The sequence below is a fragment of the Euprymna scolopes genome, chromosome 40, assembly GCF_053919585.1.
Source record: "Euprymna scolopes isolate OS-2025 chromosome 40, ASM5391958v1, whole genome shotgun sequence".
Taxonomy (NCBI): Eukaryota; Metazoa; Mollusca; class Cephalopoda; order Sepiida; family Sepiolidae; genus Euprymna; species Euprymna scolopes.
The window spans coordinates 42593696-42607282 of record NC_136521.1 but is presented as its reverse complement, the minus strand read 5'-3'; the positions used below and the strand labels follow the sequence as shown (position 1 = coordinate 42607282).

Sequence of the window (13587 nt, the reverse complement as noted above, 5' to 3'; positions counted from 1 at the left end):
ATTAAGTAAACATTTATTTGAAAAAAAAATCATAAAAGTAAGTAAATGTATTTATTTGAAAAATTCATAAAATTCAGCAAATATATTTAATTGCAAAAAAAAATCATTAAATTAAGTAAACATTTATTTGAAAAAAATCCTAAAAGTAAGTAAATATATTTATTTGAAAAAAAATTCATAAATTCAATAAACATACTTATTTAAAAAATAATTATTAAATTAGATCCACATTTATTTGAAAAAATCATAAAATTCAGTAAACATTTATTTGAAAAGAAAAATCATTAAATTAAGTAAGGATTTGTTTGAAAAGAAATCCTAAAAGTAAGTAAATATATTTATTTGAAAAACTTCATAAAATTCAGTAAACATACTTATTTAAAAAAAATTATTAAATTAAGTAAACATTTATTTGAAAAAATCATAAAAGTAAGTAAATATATTTATTTGAAAAAAAAAAATGAATAAAATTTAGTAAAAATATTTATTTGAAAAAAAAAATCATTATTTATTTAAAAATCTAATTAATTTAGAAATATTCTTATCTAATATATACATAAGGACAATATTGCAATGAAATAAACAAGAAATTGTGAAACTTAATTGGGCTGGGATGCCAAATTGACTATCATCGTCTATTTCCTGTGTCATTGTGTAGACAACAAGCAATGGCTTTAGTAAGTTAATATGCTGATTAATTGTCATGAATGTTCTTATTTATTATTTTTAAAGACAATATTGAAATGGAATAAACCAAAAATCATAGTGTAATTTGACAGAATCACTAAATTGACCTAACACTGTGTATTTCTTATGACATGTCATAATGTAGACAGCAAACAATAGCTTGAGTCAGTTAATATGAATGATCGCCATCATGTTTACTGACCTGAACCTATTATTATTAGTCTTATTTTTACTATTATCATTCTTAGTTGTAATCTATAATATAAATCTCATCTGCCTGTTTAAATGTATGTATGTATGTATGAATGTCTCAAAAAAACTTTTGACAGAGGCGACGGGTTTTCACGAGACAGGTATCATTTTGAAGCTTGCTCCTTTGGACGACAAATATCGAAAAATTGGCCAAAAACATTAATTCCTTCATCTTCAACTGAGCACTTTTCTACAGGGAGGGTCGTTTTTTTTTGCTGGCATTTTTTGCAAGTCATTCAACCCTCGCTTCCACGACGTCAAATAAAAGGCGTTATTTCGACTGCCTGTGACGTCACAATCACTGTAGGCACATCGATTAGACCATTTGTGTTTTTTTTTGTTTTTTTTTCACCTCTTTTTTTCTCTGGTATATTACAGGTTTGAGCCTACTTACTACTCCTTTTTTGTTTTTTGGTCAACCAACACTCTTAGACACACCTTCACTTTTTTTTTCCGCCTTTGCGTCATGGGTTCAAGCCTGACTGCCTACTACAGCATTTTTTTTTTTTGCTCAACGCACACCTCCAAACACCCGGGCAATGCCGGGCACCCTGGCTAGTCTAATTTACAGTATGTCTGTCTGTTTCAGACTCTATTTATTCTGAAACTAAATTTTCATATATTTTCAAACTCTATCTCTGCTGAAACTAAAAGTTGCAGTGTTGCACTAGGGGCCTCAAATGATTGGATTTTTTATGGACCGTTTTTTTTATGGGTCTTTGGCCAATTAAAATAGTTTTTGAGGGATCAAAAATGGGTTAAAATTACAAAAAATCGTTATACATGTTCTACATTCATGTTAGTTTATTTTTAATCAGTTCATATGCTTGTAACGTTGGTACAGTGGTAACGTCACCAGCTTTGAATGCTACAGTTTTGCTTTCGGTTTCGATTTTAGCTGATGGCACCCAAATACTTTTTTTTCACTTTTGAAATCACGACTCTATAATAATATATACGAAATCTGGAAAAATTAAAATATCATATTTAAGCGTATGTTATGACCGGACAAAGCCCCCCCCCCCTCTCCACCGCTAGTAGTCAATAGAAATCTTTGGCCGGGAAATCTTCAGGCGTATCTTGTCAAACTCGGCATCAAATTTTGAATGGAACCCTTTATTTAATTAATGAGGGTAGCATGCTCTTGTTCTGTCAGCCTACTTCTGAGTAGAAGTCCTAAATAATTCGTAATTGTATATTGAGTTTTACCCCCACTGAGGATTGAACTTTCAACCTCCAAACACAAGAGTCCTGGTCACCCAAAATCAGCAGAGATTAGACCATTCTTTTAATGATCCGGTCCCTGTTGATTTTGCGTTGCGTGCAAAGTTCTGTGCAGTTCTAGGAGGTCCACCCTTTGCCTTTCTCTCTTTGAGAAGGAGTTAGTTTATTGCTAATCGCCTGAGGCGCCCTCACCGGGGGATGCTGATGCAGTTACCCAGGCACTTTTTGCTGGTCAGAGTGCCCCTGCTCTGGGGCATTGATGTCTCAATTCCACTTTTCGACCCTGGTGTCTAAGTTCTTGCAGTGGGAGAGAACTAAATACGGGTAACTTACAATACGTTTACCAAGTATTTTATCCGCTATGCCTTGTGTCCTCTAGTTCTCTCAGTCATGATTGGGTAGAAGTTTTAGGCAACTTTTAGTTGACAAAATGAGAATATGCTAACCCCCCCCACCCCACCCCCGCGGTTTAAATAGTAGAGAGTTTCGTTCGAAATTCTGTGCAGATTATAGGGTTCGACAGAAAGATTTCTGAGTTCAACAAGATACACTTGAAAAAGGTTGACTGAAATGTTATGAAAATAACACTTTAGATGAGAACCATAGTCCAAATAATCTAAATAATGCGTTCTATCAATCCTCATCTAAAAAAAAAATTCAGAAATGTAATTTTTTTCTTTTGCCCCCCCCCCCGCCGCATTTTTTCCTTTTCCTTTCTTTTCGCGTCTTCTTCTTTTGTATTTTCTTTCTTTCCTTTTCTTCTTTCTTTTTCTTTTTTTTTCGCTTTCTTTTTATCTCCCTTTTCTATTGGCTTCTCCTTTTTTCTTTTTTTCTTTCAATTTAATTTTTTTCTTTTCTTATCTTACCCACCCCCTCCCTTTACTCTTCTTTCCTGACACTCTCAATTCATACATGCACCCATGCGTTTCATTTTAACTTATCTATCGAATTACTACAAATATCTACGTCACTACCTATTCTTTTATATTATTTGCTGCAATTCAAGAGAAGACTTGTAGGTTTTCTCACTCTATTTTTATTTATATCAAATACATAACAACTTGAATTACTTTCTGTTTTATCTGGAAAAACCTACTCAATCCTAATCAAACTTCGCTATTATTATTGACAAAAAACATCAAACAATTTCTTCTACACATACAAAGATTGTGGAAACCCTTAAATTAAATGTAAGTGTCCACCCTCTTTCCTCAAATCTTATGCGATCTTGGTAAAATTGAATTACTTGTCAGATAAAGTCTATCGAAACTCCTAATTTTTTTGTTTTTTATTGATATTCTTATTAAACCCCCCTTTTTTATATATATATATTTATTTAGATATTTATTTGCTTCCCAATGAAAGCAAATGTAACACAAGGTCGTTTTTAATGTGAGGGGAAAACCAGCTCCCCTAAAACAAGGGCAAAAAGGGGGCACTCTGGCAGTATCCAAAAAAAATAGTAATTGTCTCAGTATGAAGGGTTTCCCCTACATTGACCAAGGACCAATTAACTTAAGTGAATCATCAGGACAGATACTACACTCTGATCCTGGCCCGAATGCCAAGAACAATAGAAAAAAAGCAAGCCTTTTTTTTTCTATTTATTTAAAAAGAAAATACAACTTTGCTATATATGTGTCGTGGAATTGCATATTCTTTTAAACATTCATTTTAATTAATTCCCTTTCAGTTTTTTTTTTTTTTTTTTTTTCTTATGGGATGATCATCTTTACTTAACTATTACGTATAATTAAATTCATGCAGATATTCTACATACCTAATATATAGTACTGATTTCAAAAGTTAAAAAAAGGACTTTGGTGTCATCTGCTAGAATCGAAAACAAAATCTTATGTTCCTTACCAATGTAGCTATTGAAAGATAGATAAGAAAGATTTAATATTAAACGATATGAAGAAATAGATTGTATTTGCACAGAAAGATGTAAAAATATGTTGGCAAGTTGCATTTCAACTTGCCGATATATGTTTGTATGTGTTATCCATCCATCCAAAGATTTTATTCGTTATAAACCATCCTTAGTGTATGATTACTAAGGCTGTGACAACAGCATATTCTTTTCATTGTTTTGATTCTTGAGTATATATCCGTTAAATATTTTTTTTTTTACTTTTGAAATCACGACTCTATAATAATATATACGAAATCTGGACAAATTAAAATATCATATTTAAGCATATTTTACGTCCGTGCAAAGCCGGGCGACCCCCCCCCCCCCAGTACATATATAAACTTAAATTAACCCCAAGCAAAGCATATTGCTATTATGATGTAAGGGGCTACAGTGAATTAGAGGCCATAAGAATAGAGCCATCCTAATTGGGGAGTTGTGCAGCTAAATGTTTGTTTGCATTACATATAAATTTCTACATGTTGGTATAGTCAGGAAACAGGGAGGGAATTCCAAATGTAGCATTGATGGGACAGGGATTGGAGTTTGGTAGATAGTGAGGGACAAATTAGAGAGTAGTAGTTGGTGAACCAGCCTAGATGTGATGACAATACTCCATTCATGGGCAAATGGTGGTAGACTGATAGAGACAAATAAAAAAAAATAATAATAATAATTGTTCCGTGCATATCATGAGCACTTTCGGTTCTTCATAGAGTCATCTTTAGATGACAGAAACAAAGAAACAGAACAACTAGAGAAAAAAGTAGAAATGTCATTTATGCAATTTTCATGTGGTGTAATATACCTCGCTTCCCCCAAGTTTTTTTTTTCATTTTTTGATATCGTTCTTTAGAACAGATATGGGGCAGGGGCTTGTTTAACATGACTGGTTATTTTCATGTATAATTTGTGGTTTTTAATGGGGGAGGAGTAAGAAGGTCATTTTTTTCTAAAAGCAAGATGTAAAAAAATGTAGTTTCTGATAAAGGGGGAACAATTGCTATTTTTTAGGTTGGAATCTAGCCATCTAACACTTATTGGCTAGTTTTTGACTTCGATGTAGTATTTTTTTGGCTTCATGACTTGTCTGGAGCAATTTCTATTATATATATATATATATATATATATACACACATAATGTACTTGCGGAGGGGGGGGGGATTTGCCCGAGTGTAAAATACGCTTAAATATGGTATTTTATTTTGTCCTTATTTTGTATAAATTATTATATAATCGGTATTTAAAAAGTAAAAGAAAAAAGGATTTGGCTACCATCGGCTTGAATCGAAACTGAAAGCAAAACTGCAGCATTTAAAGCTGGTGACGTTACCACTGTATCAATGTGACACGCATATGAACTGATTAAAAATAAACTAAGATGAATGTACAAAATGTATAACTATTTTTTTTCAATTTTGACCCCTTAAAAACTATTTCAACTGGCTGAAGACCCATAAGAGAACGCCCCATAAAAAAAATCCAATCATTTGAGACTCCAAGTGCCACTCTGCGACTTTTAGTTTCGGAGGAGATAGAGTTTGAAAATATGGAGACAGACAGACATATAACCGTTTATATATTACTAGCAGTACGCACTAACCAGTGTTGGCCCCCTCCCCACGAAAAAAATTAAAGTACTGTTGTTGTTGCTGCTGCTGCTCAAACCCCCCATGTTATGAACAGCTTTCAAAATAGACACCCCCAACTCCGCATGGTAAGAACGGCTATCCAAGTGTCAAGAACAGGTGGAGAGAGATGGTGCAATAAAAGTATTGAGCAACCTCCACCCGTAAAAAAAAAAAAAAAAAAAAAATTAAAAGATAGCAGGGAGGGGGAAATAAAAAAATTAGACACTGTAGGCAGCTTGGGTAGAGTGTTGACTGGTTACTTACTGGTCTCTGCAACTAAAAATAGTTTTTCTCAAAGTTTTATTAAGAAGCTGAAATTTATTTAAGAATGAAAAACATGGAATCCTATCTTAAGGAAATGAAACGAAACTTCTTTCGTGTATTTATCATTTATTATTTTTTCATCAATTACTGCAATACTTGGTTTCAATTATTTCACTTATCACAATAACAAATAAATAAATAGATAAATAACACCAAAATGAAAAATAAAAATAAACCTAAAAACAAACCAAAAGAAAACACCCCCAAAACAAATTAAGGTTTTTCGGTTCATTTTGATAATAAAAAAGAAAACAAATAAAAAGAGAAAAGAAAACAAATAAAACTGTTAGTTAGCCAAAATGTTGTGGAACAACAACTAAGAAAGATGAGGATAATAGTCCTCAATCAATAAATAATACTCATCTCAATAATGAATTGCAATTAAATAATATAAATAATCCTGTTTAAATGTTAAAACTTTCACAAAAAAAAAAAATCCGTACGTTACGATGCGGCCCCAATATCTACTGCTCCACAAAGACGTCATCAATATAACATCATTGTTTTTTATTAGTTAAACCAATAAGTACTCTGTGTGTAAAATTATGCAGTCTAGGTGGGGAACGGTGGGAGGACTTAGTGATTAGGTGGAAAACTGGGAACTACTTCTTTTGTAGGTGATTGCAATGATGATGATGTCACTCCTAGGATTAAGTCTAGGGTTTTAATATAACGAATTAATGTGTCTAAAATATTTTTCTATAGTTACATAAGATATTGGCTAATAGTGTATATATATGAGACAGTGATATAGCCTGGTACAAATGAACAAAAAGTTGGAGACAAAAGAAAAAAGTACGTTTACACGTTTTTTCATGTGATGTAATATACTCCCACCTCCCTAATGCCTTCTTTTCATTTTTAATATAGCTGTTTAGAATGCGAGCTGGAGAGGAGAGGTGCTCGTCTAATATAGGTAGTTATTTTCATATACAATTCGTAGTGTTTTTAATGAGAGGAGCGGGAAGAAGAGTGTTTTTTTTTCTGAAAGCAAAATTTTAGAAACGAATCACTTTTTTCTCATCATTCGATTTATAAAAAAAAAAAAAAAAATACTGGCAGGGCTATCCGACGTTACCCGGGGGGAGGGGGGGAGTAACACATTTCTATTAAAATTTTTATCCCTCTATCTTTCTCTTTTGCCCCAACTCTTTTTCCTTCCATCACCCCCAAACCCCACTTTCTTCTCCACTCGGCCTATTCCTCTCTAGCTGGACATGCACACGGAGAACTCGTTTATATAATAGACTAGCCTGGGTGTCCGGCGTTACCCGGGTGTTTGGAGATGTGTGTTGAGCAAAAAATAAAAAAAAGTGGTAGTAGACAAGCAGGCTCGAACCCGTACCGCAAAGGCGGAAAGCGTGACCTTTCAGACGACAAATATCGAAAAATTAGCTAAAAACATTAATTCCTTCATCCTCAATTGGGTACTTTTCTACAAGAAGAGGTCGCTTTTTTTTGCCGATATTTTCTAAAGCCATCCCTTCTTTTCGATTGACTAGCCTTAATTTAAACCTTCACCACTTCCAATTTGGTGATGGATGCAACAGCAAAGATGTCACTTTTTTTAACACATTCTTTTCCTCTTTCACAATACGGGTTCGAGCCTGCCTAACTACTACCACTTTTTGTTTTTTTTTGCTCAACACACACCTCTAAACACCCGGGCAATGCCGGGCACCCAGGCTAGTACAACAATAAATTAAATCAGGGTTTTGTTTGGTTTCGTTTCGGATTTTATTCATGCCCAGCCAAAAGGCCAAAGAGCTATAAAAGTCAAGAGACAGCTTCCTCAGCCATGTCAAACCCCTAACATCTTAGGAAAAGACCAGAATACAGGTGTAGACCAGAGAATTAGAGAATAGCCCTCCTTACCGGCTCAGAAGCATTCTAGTTACAGTGAGACGCTCATCAAAATGACCCTCCATGCCAATGAACAACAATTGACAAAAAAAAAAAAAAAAAAAAAAAAGACTGTTGGATATTTAGGACTGAAACTTGGTGGACAAGTCATACTTAAATTGAAATGTATTTGTACTAGATATGATTAATTTCTAACATAGTGCATATGAGTGCGTGGGAAAGTGTCGGTAGCAGTGAGGGATGGCTGACTGTGAAGAGATTAAAGCGGCAGCAACGCAGCAGTAGTTAGAAAAATGCACATATGCAAATTAGGAAGAGTGTGCGAAAAGAAAAAAAAAAGGTAGAAAAAAAGAGAAAAAGTTCAGCACGTGCTCCAGCAGAAAAAATAAAAAAATAAACAAAAAACAAAGTTGGCATCGAAAAAAATGGATGAGTAAATGCGAAGGCAAAAAAAAAATGGCTGGCTATGGCAGCGTGAGATCGGAGAAGAAAAGTGTACACCGGGCGAGATGGACGATGCCGAGAGACTTTTAAGTGATGTCGAAACAATTTTGATGGTAATAAAAGAAAAACAACAACTTTTGTTGAGAAAGAAAAAATGTCGACCCGGATTTTTATTTATTTGTTTCTACTCTAGTTTTATTTAATTTTTTGTTCATTTGCAATGTAACGGTTACGTTTATAGGTTTTAGAAAATATTGTGAATTTTATTAACAATTCCATGAATAGTATATTTTTTTTTTTTTGTGTGGACAGTCATTATTTTAGTTTCAAAGTTTGTCTGATAAATCAACTTGTCTGTTCTTTTTCTCTTTGGAAAATTTATACAATTTTTGTATCTGATTTTTAATGTTTGCAGGTATTTCATTTTTTTTAAATTTATTTATTGTCTCTCTTCTTCTCTCTTTCTCTCTCTCTCTACTATTCGCCCCTCTCTACCTCTCTCTCTCATTCTATTTTCTTTTTTTTCTCTCCCTCTCTCTCTCTCTACTCTTCGTTCCTCTCTACCTCTCATTCTATTTTCTTTTTCCCCTCTCTCTCTCACTCCTCTACCCTATTTTCTCTCTTTACCCCCCTCTCTCCACTTTTCCTTTTTCTCTCCCTCCTTTATTCCCAATCTTCATCACTCACCCCTCTTTCACTCTCTCTTCTTTCTTACACAATCTCTCTTTTCCTTCCATTGTTTTTCTTTCTTGCCCTCCCCTCGTTTCTTATTTCTCTCTGTTTCTTTCTTTGTCTTTCGTTCTTCTCTTTTTTAATTTCTCTTCATCCTTTCTCTTCATCCTTTTTCCACTCTCCTCATTCATTAATATGTTCCCTGCCTTTCTCACTTTTCCTCTTCCTTTCTTTCTTTTTTCCTCTTCCATTCTTTCTTTTTTCCTCTTCCTTTCTCTCCTTTTCCTTTTTCTTTCTCTCCCTTTTCCTCTTCCTTTCTCTCCCTTTTCCTCTTTCTCTCCCTTTTCCTCTTCCTTTCTTTATTTTTCCTCTTCCTTTCTTTATTTTTCCTTTTCCTTTCTTTATTTTTCCTTTTCCTTTCTTTATTTTTCCTTTTCCTTTCTTTATTTTTCCTTTTCCTTTCTCTATTTTTCCTTTTTCTTTCTCCCTTTTTCCTCTTCCTTTCTCTATTTTTCCTCTCCTTCATTCTTTCTCTCCTTCTTGTCTCTTTGTTTCCTCTTTATTTAAATCTTTTTCATCTTTTCACTTTTTCATCTCTTTTTCTCTTTCTTCCTCTTCTCTCTTCCTTTCTCTTATTCCCTCTTTCTTCCTCCTCTTTTTTTTCATTCTTCCTTATCTTTCTCACTTACCATCACATTTAAAAAAAAATCAACATTCAAACTTATCATTGAATGCATTTTATTTTCTTCCTTTCTTTTCTTCACTCTCCCCTCAACAAGGACAAGAGAAAATCTCGCAACATGGAAACCATAACCGAGACAGCATTTCTTGAGAAGCTCCTGTTGGCCGAGAAGGCCAAGGAGAAGAAATTGGTGCAACAGGAGGACGGCTGCACTTGTGTTCCAGAACCGGATGCCATTCCGGAAGAATTTGTCAAGCCATACGATGAAGATGGACAAGATATCATGTGCGTGAGTGGAGACATCGACACCGATTCCTTACCTTTGCCGCCTCCATCACTGACCGATATTAACTGCTCGGAAGAAAGTGAAATCATCGACCTGGGACAGGACGGAGATGAGAATCAGGAAAAGCCGCCACTGGAACCAGAACTTAAACCGTTTTCAGGTAATGCCCTAAAAACTATTTTCACTTCGATTATATATATATATATATATATATATATATATATATATAAGATGGCATAATGGAAAAATATAAAGGTATCTGCAGCTTCTCTTCCAATTTTTGGATTTTTACCATGTCAGATCACATTTCAATTCTTTTTGATGGATTGATTGTTGCTATTTTTTCTGATGAGTTAAGAGCATAATAGATTCACTGATTGATATAATAATTAAGTGATTGATTTTGTGCTACGAAACAGATACTGTCAAGAATTGTATATATTAACTGAATTAAAGGAATGAATTATAAGATGGTCAACATCATGAATTTTGGAATATAACTTTTTGTCATTTATTCTCTCTCTCTCTCTCTCTCTCTCTCCCCTTACCTCACCCTTTTTTTAACCAAGTAAGATCTGTGACTTACTTGTAGTTTCATTAAATACTTTTATATGCAAAATCCGATCCTGCATTTTGCTAATTCCTGCCCTCTGATGAGAAGGAGAGTATTTCTTCGAAACTCCGCCGATTAAGGACTATCCACTTATCTTGTGCTTCCTTTTTTAAAATTAAATATGTTTTTAACTTTTTTTCAAGATGTCTTTTAACATGTTTTATTAATCATTTGTTCATATTATAAGCTCTATTTCCTTTTCGGTTTTATTGAGCTTTTACATCTGGCTGAGTTTATTTTACTTGTAAATATTAACTCTTTAATATTTATAATATATTTTAAGTTTACCATTTTGATTACCTTGGTAAACTTATTGTAATTTTTATTCTTTTTATATATATATATATATATATATATATATATGCAGTGGGGAAAATAAGTGTTGCACACATCCCATTATTCTTTATTTAACACATTTTTTATGCAGCGAATGATGCGAAAATTTAACAAGAAATAGTTACTAATTTAACAATAAGAAATAACTTGGAACCTTTTAATGCTTAACAAAAATTATATAATAAAAACAAGAATAGCAGGAAGAAAAGTATTGGATAAACTAGCACAATTTCATCTAATATTTAGTTGAAAACACCTTATTGGCTATTAAAGCTTCGAGACATTTTCTATACGATGAAACTAATTTGTGACAACGTTCAGGCGAGATTTTGGCCCACTCTTCAACACATACTTTCTTCAAATCCTGAATATTACGTGGATCTTGCTGGTGGACCATGATTTTGAGCTCTCTCCATAGATTTTCTATAGGATTTAAGTCTGGGGACTGACTGGGCAACTTAAGAACATCTATTTTGTTCTGTACACACCAATCAGAGGTTATTTTAGCAGTATTTTTGGGATCATAATCTTGTTGAAAGATCCATCCCTGTCGCATACCTAACATATTGGAAGCAGGCAAGAGATTATTTTCAAGAATTTCCCAATATTTGGCTGCATTCATCTTTCCATCTATAATATTAAGTGGCCCAGTACCATTTGAAGAGAAGCATCCCCAGAGCATGACATTTCCACTACCAAACTTTACAGTGGGGAGGGTGTTCTTGGGATCATGCGTTGTGCCATCTTTTCTCCATACTCGACATACAGAGTTAATGCCGAAAAGTGTAATGTGCATCCAGGAGACAAGCACCTGCGTGTTTGTGTGTTGTGTGGGTGCGTAAGAGAGACGGACGAAAAGGAAAGACTTACCTCGGGGCCGGCTCGGCGTCACCGACCGAAAATAAAGAAAGAAAGATCAAGATGGCGGCCGCCGTCTTTTGTAAAGGATGATATCTCGCAAAGTCACATGAATTCTCACAATATGCAAATTGAGCCGGCCTGCAACGGCCATAAAAGCGGGTGATTGAAAGACGTTGGGAGAGCGATGATTGACTTGGTCGGGAATCATGTTGCTGTTGCTTCTCGTGCCGTATGGGTGTGAGCATATCTTACTGTTGTTGGGTTCGTTCTGAGTAACTGTTCGCATCCGTCTAGGTACCTTGCTAGTTGGATTCCGTGCAGAACCGGTGTTTACTGGTTATTGAATTGCTTTACGTTACTGCAACATTATACATCTACAGAGGGCGCAGTACTTTTAAAGGATTTTCCTTATACATCTACAGAGGGCGCAGTAATTTTAAAGGACTTTCCTTACACATTTTCTACAAAAAGTTCCACTTTCGTCTCATCGGACCAGATCACATTCTTCCAATAATCATCTGTTTTCAATAAGTGGTCTCTTGCAAACTCCAGACGAGCATTAACATAACATTTTTTTAGTAATGGTGTCTTTCAAGGTGTACGCGATTTAAGACCGTTGCGTCGGAGTACATTACTAATCATTGGTTTGGTTACTACTATCCCTGCTTCTTCCAAAATATTTCTGAAGTTTGCCTCGTGTGGTTCTTGGTTGTTGCCGAACTTTTCGTACAATCTTTCTCACTGCTCGATCCGACATCTTGCGAGGAGCTCCGGTGCGCGGTTGAGTCATGCGCCTTCTATTTCCTAATAAGGTTTCCTATGGTGCTTACAGGGATTTTGAATTGAGCAGATATACGCCGATAACCAATTCCATTCTTGTGCTCGGCAATAATCTTATCACGGACGACTTGAGAGAGTTCTTTACGTTTACTCATCCTGAGAACCTTCACGCGTGATGGCTTACTGGTGACTAACGTGTTCCAATACTTTCCAACGACGTAGAGTATGGTCTACAACAATCGAGAAACTTCTAAAACGTATAATAGTGTGGGCAAATTTAAATGCAAATAACAATTTCGAGCATTATTCATAAAAAATAATAAAATATAATTTAAAACAATGTGTCCAATACTTTTTCCGGCTATTCTCGTTTTTATTATATAATTTTTGTTATGCATTAAAAGGTTCCAATTTCTAAAGTTATTTGTTATTGTTAAATTAATAACTATTTCTTGTTAAATTTTCGCGTCATTCGCTGCATAAAAAATGTGTTAAATAAAGAATAATGGGATGTGTCAACATTTATTTTCCCCACTATATATATATATATATATATATATATATATATATGTGTGTGTGTGTGTGTGTCCACATAAAATGCTATAATGAGATATAATATTTTATGTATTAATTTTCAGTATCTACTACATATATAAAGAGAGAGAAAGAAAGAGGAGAAAGCTAGGTTCAAATCTTTTGACTGGCAGGAATTGTCATCCTACACTGATGATTGCATAAGCATGAAACACTATTGTCTGTAGGTATAAATGAATAATTATTATCAAGCCAGTTTAAAAATACTTAAGGATGGGCACAGTCTGGAAAGTATAAAATAAGAGGCAGTCAACTAGCATTTATGCAATGTTCATGACTCCCGCTCGTTCGAACACTCTGGATTGTCTAATGTCTGCGCTCGAATTGTGCGTTTATTAGTTATTAATTCCCTTCATTTTCATGGCAGTTGTTTGGTGGCTCGGAAGTAAAGGCTTAGCAAATGGAATCAAAGGTGGCTTCGTG

At 34.3% G+C, this 13587-nt stretch overlaps 1 protein-coding gene across 11 annotated transcripts in view; it reads left to right on the top strand.

The window, feature by feature from the left end:
* LOC145265500 (ankyrin repeat and sterile alpha motif domain-containing protein 1B-like) overlaps window positions 1-13587 on the top strand; it is a 903976-nt gene that overhangs the window by 309102 nt on the left and 581287 nt on the right. For all 11 annotated transcript variants that reach the window (XM_080121395.1, XM_080121397.1, XM_080121394.1 and 8 more), the window contains one exon: window positions 9792-10140. In XM_080121395.1, the coding sequence (XP_079977521.1) occupies window positions 9792-10140 (349 nt within the window). The remainder of the gene's footprint in view (window positions 1-9791; window positions 10141-13587) is intronic.